Genomic DNA, 24,963 nt, shown 5'->3' with positions numbered 1-24,963 from the left:
TGTCCATGGCTCTCCTACTCTCATTCCATCTCATGGATCCTCCTCCAAATATCCCAACTGTCCTGCCTTCCACATAACATAACATCTTCATTCCCTCTCACATGCCCTGACTACTCCTACAAAGACCATTGCTACCCATGCTAGTGCGGCTACGCTGCTATATATACTTGTGCTAGCTAGTGCAGGTATGTGTTCACAAGTAGGGGACTCACACCCCTAGCTCATAGTGTAGACGTAGCCATAAATTTGAAGGCCAGAAGGGAGCAGTGTTCTAGTCTGGGAGAGCTTTCATCTCCACTCTAAGGAAATGCATGTGCAGCACCTGTTAGAAACTTCATTTTCCTCCAGGATCATACCTAGGGAACATGGCTGTTTGGAAAAAATGAAACAATTCTGAGGGCAGAAAAATTTTGAGAGATCAACCCTGACTACTGCCTTGTTCATAGACCTGAGATTGGCACTCCAAAAGTACAGGGGGAGTAACACCATGTAGATGGCGGAAATTACCCTCCATTATAGAAATTTTAATGTATATATTTTTTTAAGTTAACAAATGGGTTTAGTAGCATTTCTTCTCAAATTGCACATATCAACCTTTATTATAATTTAGTGAACTTTTCAGTTTTGGAATTTTCTTTACTCCAACTTAGTATAACAAGTGATGGACTCTGTACAAAGATTTTCACAGCTTCAGGAGTCTGTGTTTTTTCATGTTGGCAATAAGATTATCTTTCATTTGCAATTGGTGCTTTAAAAATATTATTATATTTGCTCACTATACAACTTCACTGGTAGCCCAGGAGAATCTAGAGCACCTTTTCCTACTAAAGTTTTCTTGTCAGTGCAAGACAAACAATACCAGGATATTTTAAAAACATTTTATGAAAGTTTTACCATGAGTTATCTATCTCTGTCATGTTAACATATGACAAAAATTGTATGTTAACTGCTATAACAGGACACAAAATTTTAAGCTAAACTTACTGAAGTGAGCATAACTCAGCTTTAAATTGTGAAGAGTCATCAGATGTCTGAGCAAGTTTATTAGACTTTATTTTTAATTCATCTTCCAGAGAGTTTATTCTTTCTTTCAGTACAGAGATTGTACTCTTCAGTTCAAACTGTTGTGTTTCAAACTGCAATTAAAAAAAAGAGACAAGTTGTCTTTATTTCCTTTAGAAATCCATTACAGTGGAATGATTTTACTTTAAGGAAAATTGATCTAAAGGGTTTTAAAAAGCCATTTGGGTGAGAAAAAAAACTTCTGTTAGATGTTTACTCACTAACATGTTACTTACCCCAGAAATAGTGTTTTCCAGTTCTGTGATGTCATGCTCCATCTTTGATTTCTCAAAGGCAGCTGCCTCCTGCTGGACCTGACATGGAAAGCAGCACAGAATTATTTGTAACAGTAAGTAATTTTTTAGACTGGAGTATGATTTAAGATGGCAATGCTCTTTGCATAATATAAAGTTCTAAAAGAAAAAAGGTCTTATCTTCATATGCACATGATTGGATGCAAAGCACACAACAAACTCCAGAGCTTCACCTGAACTAACAACAATGTAAGTATGATACAATGTTTCTCATGATTTTATGAGGATACTTACAGATGCCTTAAACCTCTTTATGATTCCACCTTTTGGAGAATTTGTAACAGAAAAAGTAAATTTCCTTTCCCCTTATGAAATAGTCTCAAGTGGGTTGCTATAGAGAGATTACAAAACCAAAGTAATGCCAAGTATGGTGAGCTAAGACATCAGAATTCTAAGCTATTTTTTAAAAGATATTGTCAAGGTTTAAAGTAATTTTTAAAATCCGTTTTCATTTGCTACAAACACAACCTTAGAAGCTTGAAGCTTAAGGTCTGCTTACAAATCAAACTGATCTTTCCACATTTCAGCATTGTATCATTATTTACTGTTAAAGAACCTTTATCTACCTTCTGATTTTTATATATGAGTATTGTGATGTCATTAGATAAGCTTATGCACTTCCTCAGAAATCTGTGGATGATCGCTCTTTACCAAGGAAGTTGTGGCTCTGGTCTGATTTCCCCTTCTTCACAGACTTGCTTTGTATATATGGCATATCCAAACCAGATTCCTTCCATCCCTTGCTGCTACTGCTTTTCCTATTTTGGGGAAGCCACTTGGGACTAAAGAATTGGAAAACACGCCTTATAGTGATTGTTAAGCTAAATAGATTCAAGGAGCTCAAAGAAGATAAAGGAGAGAGACTTGGTCACAGTCTGTAAGTACCTATATGGGGAATAAATATTTGATAATGGACTCTTCAGTCTAGCAGACAAAGAAATAACATGATCCAACGCTGGAAGTTGAACTAGAAAAAAATCATACTAGAGATAAGGTGCAAATTTTTAACAGTGAGGGTAATTAAATCATTGGAACAATGTAACCCAGGGTTGTGGTAGATTCTCTATCAATGGCAATTTTTAAATCAGGACTAGATGTTTTTCTAAAAGATATGCTCTAGTGCAAATAGGTATTAGTTCAGGGATGTTTTATGGTCTGTGCTATGCAGAAGGTCAGCACTAAATGATCATAATGTTCCCTTCTGGCCTTCAAATGTATGGCTACGTCTACACTATGAGCTAGGGGTGTGAGTCCCCTACTTGTGAACACATACCTGCACTAGCTAGCACGAGTATATATAGCAGCGTAGCCGCACTAGCATGGGTAGCAGTAGTGGAGGCATAGATGAGCCATTCCAAGTACTTACCTACTGGTTTCAGGTGGGTTTGTACTTGGCATGACTCAGCCATGCCTTTCCAGCCACTACCAATAGTGCTGAAACTACACTGCTGTTATCAAGCTAGTGTGAATATGTGTACACAAGCAGGAAAAATCACAACCCTACATTGTAGGGTAAACATAACCTATGAATATAAAGGGGTGGAGGTGAGGGGAGATCTAGCTCCCCCATGCCAGCTGATGCAGTGCATCACCATGGTATCATCTGCGAATACATGAATCATCAAGTTCTCAATTAGGGGTAGGAAAGCCACACCAGCATAACAGTCCTGAGTTCCAGAATGTTTAAGAGGAGGGTGATCTCAAGAGACTACCATCTCTCCTGTACCATCTATAGATATATGTGGTCTCCTGTTGAGAAGGGATTACATTCACTTGAGCTAGTATACAATATATAACTGATGCTAAGTGAAATTGTATGATGGTGTATGTTGTTGGATGATGACCAACATAACATATGGTGCTGGGTGTATAGCAGCATGAACTTTTGGATGGAAATACCACCTGCTCTGTTTGTTTGTAACTTTTGGGAGTTTTGAATTTGAAGGTAGGTTGGTTAGCTCCTGAGAAGATGGAGAACAGGATCATAGAGGGAGTCAGAGAACTATATTGTGATCAGGTAGGGAAGCACTACTGGGCTCTCATAAAATTAGGCTTTCCTTCTGAAAGTCAGAAGTAGAAGGGATACTGAAAGTGGTTGCTTTTTATGATACACCTCTACCTAGATATAACGCTGTCCTTGGGAGCCAAAAAAAAAATCTTACTGCGTTATAGGTGAAACCGCATTATATCAAACTTGCTTTGATCCACCGGAGCATGCAGCCCCCCAGAGCACTGCTTTACCATGTTATATCGGGTCACGTTATATCAGGGTAGAGGTATATGTTTACGCTAGTTAAATAAAAGTATACTGGTTTTTCAAACTCAGAAGTCCTAGGTACAGTAAATCAGTGGGTGTCTGAAGAGATCTACAAGGTCCTTGAAACAGAGTTAGGCAAAGCAGCCAGACTTGCCCAATATTTACAGGCAAGAGTTTGGAGAGGAAACTTAGAGGGATTACTAGTAAACCAGAAACACCAGTTTTGAACAAGGCATGAGCCCAGGAAGGGGCAGGTTGTGACAATTTCCTACCTTAGAATAGAGGCATTCAAGACAAGAGTTTTTGTTGGTGGTTTTTGTGAAAAGGACTTTCTGCTGCATACCTAGGTTGGATCTGTCTGTTAGTTTAAAGAAGAAAGATTTCCAGAAAGACTACAAACATTTAATCCTTCCTGTGTCTGTTTGGCAGATATGCGAATCTCATTCACCCTCAGATAAAGTCTGGCATGCTGGATGACGTACATGCATGCTGACATGTGCCTCAGTAATTTGAGGCAGGAACTCACTCCTGAGTGCTGGGGTGGGACCAGAGTTGATTGATGAGGTTTATCATAGTCTGAAACCTCTTTTGAAGGAGGTATGTTCATGCTGACTTTTAATTTAACAGTGCCCTAATAAACTCTGGGTTGAGGTCAGAGTCCATTTTTACCTGTTGACTCTGAGCCTCAGGGTGGAATATCTTTTGAAGTTAATCTGCCGTGTGCTGAAGGGGACTTCCCTCGCAGCAGCCAGTCATACAGATAGAGAAAAACCAGGAGATTCCTGGTCATCTAAAATGTGTGGCCACCACAGCTAGGACCTTGGTAAATACTTGTGGTGCTGTGGAGAGGCTGAAAGGTACAACTCTGTATTGATAATGTTAAGTTTCTACCAGGAGCCACTGATACTTCCTGTGAGCTGAATGCATAGAAATGTGGAAATAGGTATCTTGGAGGGTCAAGAACCACAAACCAGACCATGGGACTCGGAGACAGAGCAACGAATGAAGGCACTGAAGATCGAGGATGAGTCTCCACCCTCTGTCCTCTCTGGGAATAGGAAGTAAGTGGAAACAGAATTCCTTGCCCCTTAACTCCTGAGGCACCTCCTCCACTGTTCCCACTTCTACCATGGAGTGGTTTCTCTTGCTTCTGTAGATTCTCATGAGAAGGGTCCCTGAAGAGAGACAGGGAGAAAGGTGTTTTTGATGATTTTAGAGACCCACTGGTCTGAGGTTATCCCTGACCAAGCCTCCCAGAAAAGGACAGGTGAATGTCAAAGAATGGACGAAAAAAGAAGGGTCCATAGATGGTCTGGCACAATTCTTACCCTGTATATCCAAACTGATGTTTTCTTGAACCCCTGGATTGTGGGACAATTGAGGTGGAGGCAGAAGGTCATCCACTACAGAAATGCTGTCTCTTGCCCAGGGGCTACTAGGATCACTATAGCAAGTAATAGTGGGGCTGTTGCCTCTGCCTGTATTTCTGTAGCGATTGTCTGGGAAACTTCCTCTTAGGGGGCAGAACTTATAGGCCCAGGAATCTCACTGAATGTCTTGACTATTAAGGTATATAGGGTGTTGTCCATGATGTTGTTGAGCTCACTGCCCCCGTAGAGGAGGTCCTGAATAGTAACCTGGACTACATGTCAAATTCCTGATGCCTGTAACTAAAAAGACCTCATAGCTACAGCAGTGGCTGTTTATCTGAAAGCTGTATCAACTGTGTCAATTGCTGATCAGCATGCTCTCAGGGCTGGAAGCTACCATAAGACCTTTTATTTTATCCAGGTGATCTATGAAGAGCTTGTCCATAAAATTACAGAGAGTTTGTCCAATGGCACGAAGCCATATTTAGAAAGTTGCACCTGGTAATTCACTATTTGCACTTGGAGGCTTGTGAAGAGTAAGCTTACTTCCCAAAGACATCAGACCTTTGCCTGGTCTTGCTTGTGTCGTGGACTGCCTGAACTACAACAATACCTGGAGAAGATGTTGGTAAAAGTACTTAAATCCCTTTTCATGGACTTAATACCTCCACTGTCTGCCCCCTTTGATGTACTCACCATAGGTTCTGGTGTGTGCCAGATGAACTTTGCTGGCTTTGGCACGGTGAGTTGTCCCGACAAGAAGAGTTGTATGATATCCAGCAACTTGTGCTGCTTCTCCTGGATGACTGCCAGGGAGATGTTCAATGTCTCTGCCATGTGACAGAGCAAGTACTAAGAGACCTTCAGCTCTTCTACCAAGGCAGATGACAGAGGGTTGATCACTTCATCTGGCAAGGAGGATGAAATGGCTGGGATGGAGTATTTCAAGCAAGTGCTTGCACCACTGTATTCCTCCTTTCCCTATACCAATTGGGGTTGAGCTGAAACAGATGGGACTGTTTCTTTGGTATGGGGGATCTGGTTCTGAAAGCTGAAGTTTGAGACAATTTTTTTTTGAGTATGGATTTTCTCTTCAAGGGATCAGTATGCCATGGCTGGCAGGAGTAGTGTGGAGGACACACAGGTGATACTCTACGTGACCCAAATGACCTTCCAGTTACCCTGATAGATCCTGTCAGTGCTGCTTCTCCAAATCCCAGTGCATCAGCCAAAGAGATGAGAGGTAGTGCTCCTCAGCTGAAGGGTGAGGGATCACTGTACACTGCTCCCCCATCTGCCCAACTCCTGTGCATCCAGACCCCTTCATACCCAGACCCTCTCCCACCAAGCCTCACCCCTCCACACCCAGAACCCTGCGGCAAGCCCCATTCCCCCTGCACTTGAACCATCCCAACAAGCCCCCCGCATCTGGACCCCCCACAGACCCCCACAACCAGATCCTCCTTCCGAGCTCTATCCTCCACTACATCCAGAGCTCCCTGCCCTCACTAAGCCCCAACCACCTTCACCTGGACCCTCTAAAGAGTCCCATTACCATTGCACCCAGAACCCTCCAACAAGCCACTATGCATCCAGATCCCCCACTGAGCTGCCCACACCCAGATTGCCCTCTCAACCCATACCTGCATCCTCTTATGCTAAGCCCCTCCACACTTGGATCCTGTCTTGATGAGCCTGCCTGCCCACACCTGGTGCATCTGGCAACAGGGGGCAGGGCCCCGGGATGTTTCTGAGGCAGGCCCAATCCTTGCACTGTGTCAGAGCTAGGTTTATCAGCATGTCAGGAGTATTAACATGTACCACGCCTACAGCTGCACTTACCCTGCTCCTGCTTCCAGGCCTTGGTCCAACCTGGTTCCAGGCCCTGCTTCTTCCCAGTTCTGAACCTGCTCCTGTTCCTCTTCAGCTTCTGACTTAGAGCCTCTGCGTCACTTCTGGCTTACACATCTAGTTCACCCTCCAGCTCTGGCATTTAGTTTCTGTCTCCCTGATACTGATTCTTGGCTCCACCTCCAGCTCTGCCATTCGGCTTCTGTCCTTTTGACCCTCAGCTTGTTCCTGGACTCTGCTCCCCTGGACCAAACTATAACTGACAGGCTGGACTCTCATTTCAACCATTAGTCCTGACTGCCCAGACCCCAGTCAGCTACAGTTTGAACAGCCCAATACATAGGTGAGGCCCTCCTCACTGACATAGACCCCCCAAAGTCCAATTTTTCGCTGATGGAATTGGTGGATGGGCCGTACAGACTTTGCAAGCACAAGTGTTCACCATGCAGGTGTAGAAATCAGCCCTACAAGCCCAGGTTTCACCCTGGCTCCAGCTTCTCAAGAGCCAAAGGTCCCACTTCCGGACAAGTTTAATGGTAACTGTGGTTTGAGATTTCCTAAATAATGCCAGCTTCTCTTCTTGCTATGCCCCAATGCGCCTCACAGACCAGGCCCGAGTAGGTCTCAACATTACTCAGAAAGCCTTGGCCTGCAGCTCCCGCTCCGTTAGAATAGTCCAGCCCCCTCCTGGGCTAGGTGTATCAGATCATTTAGGCTGTGATGGTTATCTTCAGTGACCTCCACTGCACCTGAACTGCTGAAACTGTACCAGCTATTTACAGTAGAAGCAGATGCCTCCAACTTTGCACTGGGACAGTCCTCTCCCAAATGGCAGCCTCTGATGGTCCACTTCACCCTTTAGTCTTTTACTTGCGCGTACTCACACCACTGCTGCAAAACAATGACATCCTTGATAAAGAGCTACTGGCCATCAAAGCAGCCTTCAAGGAATGACAGCATCTCCTGGAGAATGTCAGGTTCTCAACTCAAGTCCTCACTGACCACAAGAACCTAGAATTCCTGAAGAAGGTTTGGCACCTAAAACAGTGACAGGCCCACTGGTCCCTCTTCTGTATTTGGTTTGACTTCTTGGTGACCTACACCACAGAACCAGGAATGCGAAGAAAGGTGCATTATCCCAGAAGGGATACTACTGTTAACTTGACCAAAAGGCTCCATCCATGACCCTCAAACTGTCAAATTTTATTTTGAGTACCACTGTCCATAACCTGCTACCCTCCATGCATTACCTGCTGCCTAATGATCCCTTTGCAATTCAGATACATGAAGCCCTAGACAATGCTACCACCCAGACTACCTTTCTGTATCTTATGGGGCACATCTATATAACCAATGGTTCACCCAGGCTGCAAGTTCTACAAATCAGTCACGATCCTCTTCTGGCAGGTCACTTTGGTCAATTCAAGACCCAAGCCCTCAGTGCCAAGGAGTTTCTGGTGGCTGGCCCTGCACACTTCAACAGCAACTTATATCTGGTCCTGTAACTTCTATGCCCAGACCAAAATTCCAGGTGAAACTGCTCTTCAGCCCTTTTCCACTCCACTCCGGTCTTCTGCCATCGTGTTGATGGACTTCATCATGAACCACCAGCCCTCCCAAGGATTCTAGTGATTATTCATCTCCTGACAAAGATGGCACATTTTATACTGTGTCACAGTCACCCCACTGCCCACAAAATAGCCCGTCTGTTTGAAGACAATAACTTTCACCTTCATGGGTTGAAGACAGTAACTTTCACCTCAAGCATAGTATCCATTCGGCGGTCACAGTTTATTGCCTGCTTTTGGTAGGAATTTATGTGCCTCCTGACCATTGGACCTCATCCCTCAACTGTTTACTACTTTAGTAGCAACAGTCAGGCAGAGAGAGTCAATCAAGTCCTAGAGCAGTACCTAGGCTGCTTCCTAAATTACCACCAGGATGACTGGTTGGGATTCATTCCCCACACTGAATTCACCTACAACTCCACACACACTGTAACTCAGAAGACCCCCACTTCATGAATTATGGGTTCCACCTTTGGCAGCACCCTGAAATCCCCTTGCTTTACCAGTATCAACAATCTCTGACCTCGCTGTGTACGTCAAACAAGCACATCAAGAATTCAGGCACCAGTTAAAAGAGGCTAAGATAGTGTACAAGCACCATGCCATTAGCCAACCGATACCATCAGCCAACCCCAATCTCATGGAAGAGGATAGGGTTTGATTGTCTGCCCAAAACCAGCAATTCACCCGTCCCCCCATGAACTGGACCACAAGTACTTGTGGCCATTTAAGATCACAGAACAACTTAACCCAGTAACCTTTTGATTACAGTTGCCAGAATCCCTTCAAATCCTCCCATGTTCCACATCGCCCTCTTGAAATCTTTATCAAGAATTTCTGCCCGCACTACACTCCTCCTCCTCCTTTAATAATTGTCAAGGGCCAACAGAAACATGTGGAATAGCAGATTCTGGACCCTCACCGAATCTGGGGAAGACTCCAACAGGACCTGATTGACTAGGAGGGATAAGTCCTGGAGGAGCAGACATAGGAACCCATGGAACATGTTCAGAGCCCAGACCTCCTGTGTGCCTTCCTGTGTAATCCAAGAAACACAGCCCCAGGGTTCCTGGGAGGTGATCCTGAAAGAAGGGGGTGCTGTCAGGGGCCAGACCAACTACTGGCCTGCTCCCTGACTAACTTCACTGATAGACAACCAGTAAGCCTAGCTGCACTGCCTTGGAACTGACAGAGTAGCGAGAGCACCTGACTGGCTGCTGGTTTAGCTACCCTGCTCATAAATCTGGCATCCAGAGCAGATCTGCAGTACCTCAACATGTACTATGCCCACAGCTCCACTTGTCCTGCTGCAGCCTGCTTCCAGGCCCTACTCCAGACTTGTTTCCGAATCTGCTCCACCTACTACCCACTCTGGTTCCAGCCTTCCTTCACTCCAACTTCTGATGTCAATCCTCAGCTACGGCTCTGGCATTCAGCTTCTGTCTCTCCAGTATCAATCCTTGGCTCCCCCTCTAGCCTACCCACCGGCTCTAGGATTTGGCTTCTGTCCCTCTGGTACTGACCCTTGGATCGTTCCTGGACTGTGCCCCCACTGGACTCAGTTCTAACTGGTAGGATAAACTCTTGTTCTAATCACTAGGCCTGACCTCCTACAGCCCCATCAGATACACCTGTCATTAGAGCCTGGTGCAGATACAAATATATGGATCCACATCCAACCTGCAGGAATCAACGTGAATCTGACCCACATTCCTTTTTTTATCTATATTTGCATCCACACTGCACCAGCAAGCTATGTCACAGTGCCTCTCAGGAAGAGCCCGTGTACTATATAAGAAAGCTACATGGCTTAACTATCGTTGCACACTATTATTATTTTAAATTATTATTATTTTAAATATCAATCCTATTATACAAAGGCATCAGAACAAATAGCCTTTTATTATTTTTAATATAAATGTCTAAAGTCAATAATGCTCAAAATAACAAACTATAAAATTAAAAAAAAATGTCCACTGCCTATTTAGCTTGTGATTTATAAAGTCATCACACTTAGAGCTCAGCAATCCCAATTTCTTTGCACCAACCACTGTTCTCCCCGTGGAATCATGTAAAGAGAATACCATCTGAGGGCTACAGTGCTTAATTATTGCCCAGGCTTGGCAGGTTATCCTCCTAAGGGGGCTGTGGGAGGAGAGGGGGGAATGAGGAGTAACAACAGGCACTCCATAACCCCAGGTCAAGGGGTAAAGGTGCTCTCCGGCTGCCCAACCAATGCCTTATTTCAGCCCTGGCACCTATTGGCTTGGCAGATCATCCTCCGCACCCCCCTAGGGGCTGTGAGGCGGGGGAGAGGAGCAACAACAGCAGGCACTCTGTGACTCAGGTCAGTTTTCTCACGTGGGTGCAGAAGGAGGGTGCAAGGGTTAGGGGCGCAGAAGAGGGCGTTCTCCGGTTGCCCAGCCAGTGATTTATTTGTGCCGTAACAGTCAGTTGGAGAGGGAGGCAGCTGCTTCTGCAAGGTAAGTCAGGAAGGCAGGCTGACTTACTTTACAGAAGCAGCTGCCTCCCTCTCCAACTGACCTGATACAGCAATAAAGTTGGGAGAAGTTTCTTACATTGCTTGACTACTTAAACTACAGATAGGAGCATGGGGGATTTTCCTACCTGTCTTGATCTATCCACCTCCCCTGTCTCTGTATACAGGGAGAGGGAATATAGGCTCTGGAAGGTGGGGAAGCAGCCTCATAGGCTAGGAGCTACAGACAGCTACTTCCCCGCCTTTGAGATCCTGTATTTAGGGTCCTGCGTGGATACAAAAGTCCACATTGATTTGCAAACATAGTCCAAGGATATAAAGCAGATATCCGCATATTTGCAGGGCTCCACCTGTCATTGCTCTTTATCTGAGATAAATGAAAAGCAAAGAGGCAAAGAAAACCTAGCAAAAAGTTTAGCTATCAAAAATTGAAAACTTTGAAGACTAACTGGTTTCTTGCTAAGCAAGGAACAAGGATGCCATAGGATTCTGTCTTGCAGCAACAGGTGACAAGAAAAAGAGCCACGTGTTGCAGCCGTACCGTCCTTTGTCTGTTCCGCAGTGGGAGGCAGGAGGGTACGCAAAGCACAGGCAAACTTCCCAGACACTGCCATTGAATCTGATCTTGCACATATGGCATGCACCAAAATTGGAATCTATATGAACAATAACTTAAAAAAAAAAAACTTAGCTCCAAGTATAATATCAAGTTAGAAATGTTTCCACATAGAAGTGAAATCCTGGTTCTGTTTAAGTCAATGGGGCCAAGATTTCACTTTTGGTGTTCACAGTGACAGGTTGCAAGGCAAAACACAGAAAGAATATCATATTAAAGTAAACAAAACAATATAATGAACTAAAGCTTTAAAACTTTCACAGTGAATCTAAACACTAGACACTAAATGATTAAATCAGCTCTAACATCTAGCCACAAGCTAGCAAATAAAATACAAGAGAGGATATACTTTATTTACATATTTGTGGAGCAGTTTTCAATATCTAATATTTACAGAGCCCCTTCTGCAACACTGCTTTTATAGCTGTATTTCCATGTCCAGTGCTTAAAAATAACTTGAGGTTTAACAAAGAAAACAAAAAAGCCCCCATCACTACTGAGCATAGGTTTAATGCTTTTTTTTTGCACCAATAAAATGAAACATGCAAGAGTAACTGCAACATTATATCCATATATTTATTGCACAGATACATACTGGTCCTAAGCATTGCTTCTCCTGACAAATGCATTCTTTGATGTATAAGGTGATCGTTTTACAAGTGCAATGTTTTAAAATTTTGAATTTCCAGAAAGCTCATTAATTCTGCACAGACTATACAAGTGGTCCAGTGGTGGTGTTCAGTGGAGAAGAAAACTGAAGCTGTAGGTTCTTAGTTATAATTATGACTGCATAAATAAGCAACACATTAGAAGTTCCTCTCAGAATTCACAAGAGTAGATATTCACAGATTAACCTAAAAGGCATTATTTATATTAGCACATACTCACCTTTAATTTCTCCCTTAGACTTTCTTTATCTGCCATCATTCTTCTGAAGTCAGCTAATGCAATGTCTCTTTCCTCTTCCACATGACTTTGAGAAACTAAAGTCTGCTTTGCCTCCCTCCTTAACCTATTTAATTCATCCTGAGACTTTAAAAAAGTATTGCTTAGTAGTAGTCATACATTCAAAATAGTACATTGTACATAATGTTGAGAAAAATGACAAACTGATTTTTAGCATTCTGATTACACTAGATATACTACATTTCTTTCTAGTTGTTTCCTAGACATCCAGAAAGCACTCCTTAAGTCGTATAAAGGCAAAGAATTCTTGATTTTCCCAAAATACACTTAATGCTTTTTCCTCCTCCTTATGCCCAAACCCCCCTTCTGTTCTCATTCATTACTTCCTCCTCCTTCCTTTCCAGCTTCTATCCTCCCCTACCTTGCTCATGAATTCTACCTCTCCCTTAGCTTCCTAACCTTTTTATTTCCAAATTCCAAGTACAGTATGTAATCTTAATTAATTACTTTTCAGAAGGAAAAGAGTTGTGAATTAGAAGTTGCAATATACTATACATAACTGTAAAAGCATTATTTGAAAGTGTTTTAAAATATACATCGCTTGAAAAATTTCCTAAGAACTCACATATTTGAGGGCATAAGATTCTAAAGTTAGCATTCTTTTGAGGATGCTAATCCATAGAGTTCCATAGCATAAATATGAGTCAACAGTGTAACATTGTTGCAAAAAAAGCGAACATCATTCTGGGATGTATTAGCAGGAGCGTTGTAAGCAAGACACAAGAAGTAATTCTTCCACTCTACTCCACACTGATTAGGCCTCAACTGGATTTGTGTGCCCAGTTCTGGGTGCCACATTTCAGGAAAGATGTGGACAAATTGGAGAAAGTTCAAAGAAAAGCAACAAAAATGATTAAAGATCTAGAAAACATGACTGATGGAGGAAGATTGAAAAAATTGGGTGTGTTTGGAGAAGAGGAGACTGAGAGGGGACATGAGAACAGTTTTTAAGTACATAAAAGGTTGTTACAAGGAGGATGGAGAAGATTTGTTCTTCTTAACCTCCGAGGATAAAACAAGACACAATGGGCTTAAATTGCAGCAGGGCGGTTTAGGTTGGACATTAGGTAAAACTTTCTAATTGTCAAAGTGGTTAAGCACTGGAATAAATTGCCTAGGGAAGTTGTGGAATCTCCATCATTGGAGATTTTTAAGAGCAGGTTAGACAAACACCTGTCAGGAATGCTCTAGATAATACTTAGTCCTGCCATGAGTGCAGGGGACTGGACTAGATGACCTCTCGGGGTCCCTTCCAGTCCTATGATTCTATAAAACAGGTAAAGCTGTAAAACTGGATTTAAAATATTAGGTGACTTAAGGTTTGTCTACACTGCCCTGCAGTTTGGACTATAAAGAGTGTGAACAGCAGTGTGCACTAAAACTGCTGTGTTCTAATTCCCTCATGTGGACTCTGCTGGCACAAGCTAAAAGGTTCTTAATTCATGTTAACGTAGTCCTGTTTGAGAACTACGACGTTAACAAGATTAGGAACCTTTTCGTTTGCTCCCGCAACGCCTACACAGAGCAGTTACAGCGCAGCACTTTGACGTGCACTGCTGTTCACACTTCCATAGGCCAAACCACAGAGAAGAACAGACATAGTCTTACATAGTTTACATATTAACTAGTAACACTAAAAGATTACAATTTTAACTCCTATCTACCTAATTTAAGATTTTCTATAACACTCATCACTGTAGTATATAAGGAATTAGATCTGCACAACAAATATCCTAACTGAATTCAGGAAGACATAGTAGCCACTACTAGAATTTCTTTGAAGTTAAGATACCAATTTATTACAAAGCAATAAAAATCAGGAATTATGTAATTAACAAATAATTCTAAATTTGCAATCCTATTACAGTAGTTACAGCTTGTTATATCTTGGTTGGTCTATGCTCCCAGGATCCCACTATGCTGAGCCCCAAGTCCCTCAATCCCTGTTTTTTTTTTTAATTAATAAACAGTACTACAAAGTGTTAGTCAATTAATTTAATGGCAACTAGATCAAGCCCTTAATTTCTTACCTGTTCATAAAGGACATTTAATTTGTCTCTTTCTGCAGTCAGTAATTTGACATTGGATTGAATTTCTATCATGTGTTTTTCAAATCTATCCAACATAGATTGTAGTTCATCTCTTTCTCTCGTGATCAACCTCATATCTTCACTCTGCAAAGTAAATAAAAAAATTCTAAGTATATATTTAATATATAACACTATTAGTAACATCTGTAAAATATATATTTCTAGGCAAAAGTCAGCAAAATGGAGCCCCAATCCTGATTCAGTTTCTATGCTTTACTGTAAATACCAAACAAGGAACAGTTTTTCCAAAACCTGACAAAGCATGTAGGGTATGTCTATACAGCAATTAGACACCTGCGGCTGGCCCGTGCCAACTGACTCAGGCTAAAAGGCTCAGGTTAAAGGGCTGTTTAATTGTGGTGCAGCTGTTCGGGCTCGGGCTGCAGTCCAAGTCCTAACGTCTATACTGCAATTAGACAGACCCTTAGGTCAAGCCCAAATCACCTGGCACAGGCCAGCTGTGGATTTTTAATTGTTGTATAGATACTTATGTGTTAGGGTACCTTAGATAACCAGACAGACACACCCTTAGATCTCTCTTGCTTCTTTCCTCTTTAATTTGAAATAAAAGTATTTTTCTACAGATTGAGCAATAATGGAAGACTTGAAAAATGTCAACAGTAAAAGGAGATTTCAGAGTAGCAGCCGTGTTAGTCTGTATCCCCAAAAAGAACAGGAGTACTTGTGGCACCTTAGAGACTAACATATTTATTTGAGCATAAGCTTTCGTGGGCTACAGCCCACTTCATCAGATGCATAGAATGGAACATCATGAAGTTGAAGGATTTCCAGTCTATTTCAGAGTGGTAGCCATGTTAGTCTGTAACAGCAAAAACAACAAGGAGTCCTTGTGGCACCTTAGAGACGAACAAATGTATTTGGGCATAAGCTTTCGTGGGCTAAAACCTACTTCATCAGATGCATGGAATGAAGAATACAGTAAGCAGTATATATATTACAGCACATGAAAAGATGAGAGTTGCCTTACCAAGTGGGGGGTGGGGGGTCAGTGCCAACAAGGCCAATTCAATCAAGGTGGAAGTGGCCTATTCTCAACAGTTGTCAAGAAGGTGTGAGTATCAACAGAGGGAAAATTACTATTATGGTTCACAGTTACTTATGCTTCATGTTGCGAATATAATTTAAAAAGACAATTAGGGTAAATAATTTTCTGCAGTTAATATTTAGATTATATTTTATCACTTCTTGAATGGAACTAATATTTCCAGCAACAGATCTGCATTGCTTTTTCCACCATTCATTGATAAAAGGGGCGTTACCTTTTCTGGAGACCTACGGCACGGGCTAGCTCTTTGTTTTATCATTTTTTGAAGATATTCTAGCTCTCTTTTATAGTAATCCCTGTCTTCTTCTAAAGTCTTCACAAATGCATCTAGTCGAGAAGGTGACTTGTCTCCAAAAGCTATACCATATTCTAACCTCATTCTCTCTACTTCTAAGACAAGTTCTCGTTCTGCAGAGGAAAGCAACGAAGAAATAACAAAACTAGCATATATATGAGTAAGAGACTATTTTAAAGAATGCATACTCAAGTTACAATAACAATTGCTAAATATTACAACAAAATCTGATCATGAAGATAGAATACATTTTTTTATTGACAAAACTAGAGAGTTAACTGTATTTGCCTAATATACGAGTTAAAAGTTTTAGAAGTATTTCTAATATATTGCAGCTAGAAAGGAGTGCAACAAAATCACACAGAGAGAGAGAGACGCAAAAAATAAAATAAATAGAACAGGAGCCACGGTCAGTATACTGCAGTTCCATAACAATTTATTTTGCATTAACAATTAGAGTATGTTATTCAGGACAGACATGTATCATCTACAGGTTTAATAAGATTAGCACAAATAAAGCCTAAAATCACTACAGAAGTATGTACACCCCTCACGCAGAAAAAAATGCAACTCTACAGCTAAATTGTAGCATGCATGCACGGTTTCAGTGCTGGAATATTTTGATGGAAAACCTTATGTCTTCATACTATTATTTTCACTCCAAATATAACATGATCCCGATTTAGTGTTACTACTACTTACGGATAAATATATTTAAGATGTTAATCTTTTAAAAAAATAACATAAAAGATGTATTTAAGGGAATCAATATTTAAACATTTACCTATAATTTCAAAGTTTTCAACTTTTTCTGAAAGCCTTTGTTTCTCTTGCTCAAGCTGGTTTAACAAAAGTTCAAAATTTTGTTTTTCATCTGCTTTTCCAAAGAGTTCATCAGCCAGCCTCTCTTTTTCTCTCCGACATGAACATAACTCCTAATATAAAAGTACTGAAAAAGTTAGTAGATTCCTAAAAATGTCACTAAATAAAAATTAAGCAAAGTATTTTAAATAAAATAATTTAACATTTTCTTAGTTTTCTAATTTTGATCAGATGTTGCTACTGTTTAATCAACCCCAAGTACAAAATTTTAAATGTTAATCAATATGTATTGTTTTGGTGTCAATTTTTTTACTATAATCAAGTGTGCAGTAAAAATACATTATGCTACGTCACGCATTCAGAACCTGGCAGTCAGCAATGAAACTAAGGCCTTGTCTACACTATGGAGGGAGATCGATCTAAGTTACGCAACTTCAGCTACGTGAATAACATAGCTGAAGTCGACGTACTTAGATCTACTTACCGCGGGGTCTACACTATGCAATATCGACTGGAGACAGTCTCCCGTCAACTCTGCTTGCGCTTCTTATTCAAGTGGAATACAGAAGTTGATGGGAGAGCAATCAGTGGTCGATTTAGTGGGTCCCGCTAAATTGACCGCTGATGCATCGATCGCCACACATTGAACTCCCAGTAAGTGTAGACAAGTCCTAAGAAGAATCAGGTCAGTTTCATTCTGCTGTTATAAGAGGGAAAAATAATTTGAAAAAAAAATATGGAGAGGAATGAGCAAAGGAAAGAAGATACAACTAAAGTAAGAGATTTTAGTAAGCAGGTCTGATCAAACAGTATTTTGTAAATATAAAATATTTGATTAATTTAATTGGCATTGGTTAAATAATTTGTATGACAATATTTTGTTGTATTCAACTAGTTCTGTATCTGCTCAAATACTATTTGGTGCAGATTTTTTCTATTATTAGATCCTCCTACTAATTGAATGCTTTTTTAAAAGCATATTTTATATAAAGTTGATTTTATACAATACTTAAACAGTGCCACTACATGATGTGCTGTTTTCAACTACAGGAGACAGACTTGAAAAATACCTGTGTCCCCATGTCCTTTAATCTGGGCTTTTAAACTTTGTCTCCAACCTACCAAGTGCTGGGTAAAATGCTGGAAGTCCTGATTAAGAGATTGAGCAGTTTCCATATGAAGAAAATTCTCTGAAATGTTCTACTTGGGCGTGGTGAAAATAATTATACCATTACAAATTAAGGACTGTGACATTGGGGAAGGAGAAATGATAACAGGGAAAACTCAAAGAAAAAATTGTACTTTACACAGAAAAGTCTTTTGTAATACAACATGTAGAAACAAATACAAAAAGAAAACTACAATGCTTAACCAAAACATTTTTCTACAGAATTGTTTTCTTTAGTTTATTCAAATTTACAACAAAATGATAGGATGGCTGATTCAGCTTTTTAACTTTGGAATCTCTCTAAGATATTTTATTAAAGTTCTTAAATATTATAGAAGATATTCATGCCTATATACATTTTGTTTCAAAAAAGCTAACAGATCTTTTCCTTCCTGTAAATTAAACAATTGATCTCATAAGGATGAATGCGCATTAAAACATTCTATACAAGATATGATAAACAGAAAAAAAGAAAATCCACAATTTAATTGGAGTTAGCTGAATAAACCTCAATTTGAAAAGGTGGTTTTACTTACTGACTTAAGTCTCGCTATTGTTTCCTCAAGATCCTGTATTTCACTATGTTTTCTTTTAATTTCTTTCTATTAATCAAAGTTAACATACATTAATAAAAATTAAGTATTCTAAATTATAATTCCTTTAAAATCAAATACCCCTGAGATTATGTACAAAATATTTTTTGTGAGAAATATACAATTTACTTAGAAAGTGATTTCTACTTTGCTAAATTCTAAGTACACGTACGGAAGCTGAACTTAATATCTAAGAATGTACTAGTCATCACTTACTTGATCAAGAGCTTAATTTCCATGCTATTTATTAAATAAAGTACAGAAGTACTGAAAATGTCTGAAATTTGCTGCACACAGACTTATATTCCGCTTAGAACATAGCGATTAAATGAACTATTGCTTGATTCCTCAGCGCAAGAACCCTCCAGACTCAATTATCATTGTTACAAAGATCTATCTTGTCTTCTTCCTTCTAGAAGCTAACTACTCTTTAAATAACTGTCTTGCCTAAAACAGTAAAGTGACAAAATAAGAGAAATAAACTCTCTTCTATTAGCATGCATGCTGGCCTATTTTGTGCATTTTCCTGCTCATTCTTAATAGAACAGAGAACAAAATCTTAAACACAAAGCACCAAGAGATGAACCCAAACAAAGTTTTATGGTACTTTATAGTACTATACAAAGCTTTATGATACCATAGTAACAAAAATATATATTTAATCAAGGTGTAAGGATAGTCACCTTTCAATGAGAAATTCTATACAACATTCTAAGTACATTTCATAATGTTTTGATCTGCGGTAGGAAAATAATCCTTGTATCCTTTAAATGCAGATTCAACTCCTCTGACTTGAATGGGAGTTGGATCAGATCCATAAGAACATAGCAAATTACAGTACTTGCTTACCTTAGCTTCCCCAATTTCCTTATCTGCAGTCTCAAGCACAATTTCTTTGTGTCTTTCCAACTGCTGTGCCAAATGGTCTATCTCACTCAGTTCTTGGCATAGTTCTTCATTTTTATTGCTTAAATGAACCACTTCACTAGTGACATTTTGTTTGGTGTCCAAAAGGTCTTGTATGCGATTCTCAAGCTCTCTGTTTGTTTGCTGAAGATATTCAACCTATGATGTATTTATAATTAAAACAGTAATATTAAATACAAAATTGTCAAATACTATTAAAGAAGATAGTAGAATACCTCTTCCACTGTTTCTGAATCACTGTACCTGCTTTACACATTAAAAACAAACACCATATCTATTTGTAAAAAATTGCAGTTTTTCCTATTCTTAAAATGTAATAAAAGTTAACATAAAAAAAAAAAGATTAACATGGAGTTAAGGTTGTAGACACTCAGCAGTGCCTTGAGCGCCTTGTACCCTACCGGAACACTAATTTAATTCCCAGAACCCAAATGCTAAGAAACCAAATGCTAAGAAACAAAGTGTGGAGTTAAGACCCACTATCACCTTTACAAGAAGCTTAGGGCTTGTCTACACTGGAAGCGCTACATTAGCAGAGCTGCAGTGATGCAGCTGCGTCACTGTAGCGCGTCTGGTGAAGACACTCTATGGTGACAGGAGAGAGCTCTCCCGTCGGCATAATAAATCTACTTCCATGACAGATGGTAGCTATGTTGGCTGGAGACGCTCTCCTGCCGACAAAGCACTGTCCACACCGGCGCTTAGGTCAGTATAACTTAAGTCACTCACACCCCTGAGTGACGTAAGTGGCTAATATCTGACCTTAGTATTGTAATAAAAAACACAAACATCAGAAAACTGGGAAGTGCATAGCCAGGCTAAGGGAGCTGGAGTATTGAGGTTGCAAGCCTGCACCATTCCTGAAGGACATTAATGGGTGAACATCCGTGTCCCCACATATTCACCCCTACCAGAGCCTCGGGGGCAGTAACGGATGGAGAATCTATGTCCCTCACAAGTCCCCACTTGATCTCCTCTCCCCATTCCTACTATGTACCTTTACAACCCCAATATCTTTCCCCTCACCCAAGGTACTGAAGGGATATCACTACCTCCCACATTCCTGACCCTGAATTTCCACTTATGTCACCTGTAGCCTAGGGAAGGAGTTCACCTACCTGGAGAAGAAGGATGGGTCAGTGGTCAGAGCATTAACTTGGGACTCTTGAGACCCAGATTCCATTTGCTGCTCTGCCCTTGACTTCCTGTGTGCATGTCTTTGGGCAAACCACTTTGGGTATATCTACACTTGGTGATAGGGGTGTGATTCCTAGCTCGAGGAGACAGACTTACACTAGCCTTCATCAGGCTAGCACACTAAAAACAGAGTGTAGCCATGGCAACGTTAGCTGTGGGAAGGGCTAGCTTCCCAGAGTACGTATGTAGGGTCTCCAATGGGCAAGTATTCAGGGTGGCTAGCCCATTGTGCTGCCACAGCATTTTTAGCATGCTCTCTCAATGAGGGCTAGCACGAGTATGTCTCCTCAGGTTGGGAACTACATCCCCATCTCAAAGTTGAAACATACTCTTAGTCTCTCTGTGCCTCAGTTCCATATCCGTATACTGGGATAATGATACTTCTATTGTTCACAAGGATGTTGTGAGAATAAAACAAACAAACATTCTGAGGTGCTCAGATATTACAGTAATGGGGGCCATATAAGCTAACTAGATATACAGTTATCAGCAGTGCTCACTCTAATAAGTCCCAGAGACTCATTAGACAAGCACTGCTAGTAGCTAGGGAAATGTGTTCCGTGGACCACTGGAGACATGAGGGGTGGAGGCAGTAAAGGGGAGTAGCAGTACAAGGGGAACAAAACATGACCTATCGGTTCCCTTTATGTTATGCGGAACTGGAGTATCAGGGAACACAGCAGAAATGGTGGGAGGGGATTAAATGAGGATATGTATATCCCCATATAGATGCTCTCCTTCATTTCCCTAGGCTTAGGGGGCTCCCTCGCTACAGAAGTCCTATAAAGCAGGAGCTGCTATTACATTATAAATATGGGGAAAAAATGCAACTTAAGACAAAATAAATGCTTCCTTTTAAGAGGTCTACTGCTGTGTTTGTTTAACCTCTCAGTACCATTTTTAAAAATAAGTACAAAGGGTTTATGAATTTGACTTCAATGAGACAACACACATGAGCAAAATTACCTATCTTCATGAGTATTTGCAGGATTGCAGCCTAAATTACTCACTTCATTAATTCTGATCTTCAGTTAAACAATGTATGCAAATTTTCTACTTTTTAAACACATTTATTTTCAGTTTTGGAATATCAATTGTTCAGCATTCTTTAACAGTTACTATTTAAAGTTGGTAGTTTTAATTTTAAAGTTTTTCTTGAGATACTTATTTCTACTTCCCAGTCAGAATTGCCTTTGCAGATTAATACCTCAATACACATGCTATGAACATGTGAATATTTAGGGGGAATTGCATGGCTCAAAGACACCACTTTTCCAGATTCTCTGACCCTATGATGCCAAAGACACAAGTGTGTCTGCAAAGACAACGTAGTTGAAGAATCAGACTTAACTGTAAGTAACTTCTCTTTTCAGTGCACAGTTTCAGTCCCTCACATACAGAAAAAAAAATATAAAGGACTGAACAAAAACTTTACTGTTTTCAAATTAGTCCAAACATCATACAGAGATTTTACAGTTTGAACATAACAAAATGAAAGTTACTAAACACAGATGTCTTACCCAACATTTTTTAGTAAGAAACTGAGACCTTTGGGTTATAAACTGAAACTATTCTAAACAAACATTAAGTCATTTAAAAATAAACTGGTAACAAAAGACATGATGCAATTTTAAATTAAGCCTCTTAAGCTGATCCTGTTTCTAACATAAAACATATTTTTTAAAAAGAGAAGCTACAAGTAATTCATAGGTTGCAAGTATTTCTAAATTTGAAAAACTAATGTGCATAAATGTGTTACCTGCAAATTTAAATGGGCAATAAGCTTCTCGTTACTTTTACTTCTGGATTCCAAAGATATAACATCATGAGAGCGACCACCATCCAGTGCTAGTACTAGACGTTCTATCTCTCTATCTCTCAGTTCAACCTTTAGGGAGAAAATATTTATTCCTTTCAAGTGCTTATTTATCTCCTAGCCAGCCTTAGAAAACCTCTACTATTTTTGTATACTTTAAACAGATTGAATTCAAAGTTGCTAGCCATTTGTTTGTCACAATAATAATAAATATATAACTGGATGACATACTGTAAGAGGAAATCTGAAAATTTAAAATCTCTAGAACATTAAAGGCAGTGGCCTGGCTGGGAAAATGCCACTGCTTACTTTATTATATTTATTACTTTTAAGTTGAAAATGTTCAATATTTTAAAAGAATATTCCCCCCTCCACCATTTTGTTCATCCCCATTTAAATTTACATATTTATTTTTGGTAACAGTACAAGAAAAACAACATAGTGGTTTGTGTTAATTTAAAATGAAAAGAAATGAATCTGCGGTAAAAATTAAATTTGAGAAGTTGCTCAAAAAAAATATCCTGTCCAAATACATATCTTTAAAAGAGTAAACAATAGGCACAAAAAGGGAATAGAAAGCACATATGCAAAGTACAGCAAAGGCACAGATCTTAGATATTCAAGAATGCAAAAAACATAAATGTTTTCAAAATCCAAAGCATGAGTTCAACCATGTCTTCGTTATTAATGATTATTATGATTGACATGTATAAATTGGCAAAAAAAAGTGTTTTTCAAGTGTATTCCCAATGTCAAATGTTTTCCACAAGCACATTCTCATTAAAAAAAGTAAAGAAGCTTACTAAATAGATTCAGAAGCGAAACATCTAAGTATCGACAGGTTTCAGAATATCAGCCATGGTAGTCTGTATCCGCAAAAAGAACAGGAGTGTGTGTGTGTGTGTGTGCGCGCGCGTGCGTGCTCCATTCTATGCATTAAGTTGTTAGTCTCTAGGGTGCAAATCTAAGACAGGGGTCAGAAACCTTTCACAAGTGGTGTGCCGAGTCTTCATTTATTCACTCTAATTTAAGGTTTTGCGTGCCGATAATACATTTTAATGTTTTTTAGAAAGTCTCTGTAAGTTTATATATTATATAACTAAACTAGTGTTGTATTGTAAAATAAACAAAGGTTTTCAAAATGTTTAAGAAGCTTCATTTAAAATTAAATTAAAATGTTGATCTTACACCGCCGGCCTGCTCAGCCCGCTGCTGGTCTGGGGTTCTGTTCACCTAGGCTGGCAGTGGGCTGAGCAGGGCCTGCAGCTGGGACCCCAGCTGGGAAGGGTCTGGCAGCCGGGACCCCAGACTGGCAGCAGGCTGTGCGAGGCTGGCAGCCGGGACCCCAGACCGCCAGCGGGCTGAGCGGCTCAGCACACTACCGCTCAGGGGTTCCATTCGTCAGCTCCTGCCAGCCGGGATCCTGAATGCCAGATCCACTCAGCTCACTGTCAGTCTGGGGTCCCGGCCCTGCCCACATGCAGTGGGTACCTACCTTCTCCCTGGTTCTGGCCCATTCTCTTCCTCTCTCTGCACTGAGATGAGGGGGGGAGTGCACTGAGCACAGGGTTGGGGGTGAAGGGTCTGGCCAGGAGCTAGAATGAGGGAGGGGGCTCAGGGTTGGGGCAGAAGGTTTGGGTGTGGGGCACTTATCTGGGCAGCACCCATATGATGCGAAGGGTGCCGGTGGGGGGGGGGGGAGAGAAAGTGAGTGTGTGTGTGTGTGCAGGAGCTCCCATTTGGTGCATGGGGTGAGGGTGGAGATGTGGGGTGTGCATGGGGGGGCGCTGGAGATGTGGGGGGGGTGCAAGAATCAGGGCAGAGGGCTGGGGGCATGTGAGGGGGGTGCAGGTGTCAGGGCAGGGGGGGGTTGGGTATGTGTGGGTGTGCCAGAGAGTCAGGGCTGGGGTCATGGCGGGCGTGAAGAAGTCAAGGAGAGGTCTGGGTGTGTATGAGGGAGGTACAGGGCCCAGGGCAGGGGCCTGGGGTGTGTGTGGGGAGGGTGTCAGGGTTCAGGGCAAAGGGCTGGGTGACTTCCCCCCCTCAGAACACCCAACCCACTCGTTCTTTGTCCCCTGACTACTCCCTCCTGGGACCCCTGCCCCTAACTGCCTCCCAAGGCCTCCATCCCCTATGCAAGCCTCCCTGCTCCTTGTCCCCTGACTGCCTCCCTAGAACCCTACCCCCTACCTGCACCCTGACTGCCCCAACCCTTATCCACACCCCGACCCCCAGACAGACTCCCAGGACTCCCATGCCCCATCCAATCGCTCCCCGCCTCCTGACAGGACCTCCAGAACTCCCGACCCATCCAACCTCCCCCTGCTCCCTGCCTGCCGCAACCCCTCTCCACACCCCTGCCTCCTGACAGCCCCCCTACCCCGAACTTCCGACTCATCCAACCCCCCCCAGAGACCCCCTACCCTAACTGCCCCCCCGGACCCTCCTTTCTCCCTGTCCCCTGACTGCCCTGACCCCTAGCCAC

General features: G+C 41.3%; 1 protein-coding gene across 5 annotated transcripts in view; it reads right to left on the bottom strand.

Moving 5' to 3' along the window:
- CEP135 (centrosomal protein 135) overlaps positions 1-24,963 on the bottom strand; it is a 90,401-nt gene that overhangs the window by 35,463 nt on the left and 29,975 nt on the right. For 3 of the 5 annotated variants that reach the window (XM_030565519.1, XM_030565515.1, XM_030565516.1), the window contains exons 7-15: positions 22,422-22,550; positions 19,388-19,603; positions 18,482-18,547; positions 16,740-16,890; positions 15,875-16,068; positions 14,535-14,678; positions 12,427-12,570; positions 1,299-1,376; positions 985-1,136 (exon numbers count right to left, since the gene is read on the bottom strand). In XM_030565519.1, the coding sequence (XP_030421379.1) occupies positions 985-1,136; positions 1,299-1,376; positions 12,427-12,570; positions 14,535-14,678; positions 15,875-16,068; positions 16,740-16,890; positions 18,482-18,547; positions 19,388-19,603; positions 22,422-22,550 (1,274 nt within the window). The remainder of the gene's footprint in view (positions 1-984; positions 1,137-1,298; positions 1,377-12,426; positions 12,571-14,534; positions 14,679-15,874; positions 16,069-16,739; positions 16,891-18,481; positions 18,548-19,387; positions 19,604-22,421; positions 22,551-24,963) is intronic. The other 2 variants (XM_030565518.1, XM_030565517.1) reach the window with 2 other exon arrangements.

This window comes from Gopherus evgoodei, chromosome 5 (genome assembly GCF_007399415.2).
Source record: "Gopherus evgoodei ecotype Sinaloan lineage chromosome 5, rGopEvg1_v1.p, whole genome shotgun sequence".
Taxonomy (NCBI): domain Eukaryota; kingdom Metazoa; phylum Chordata; order Testudines; family Testudinidae; genus Gopherus; species Gopherus evgoodei.
This window is presented reverse-complemented; position numbering and strand designations above follow the sequence as displayed.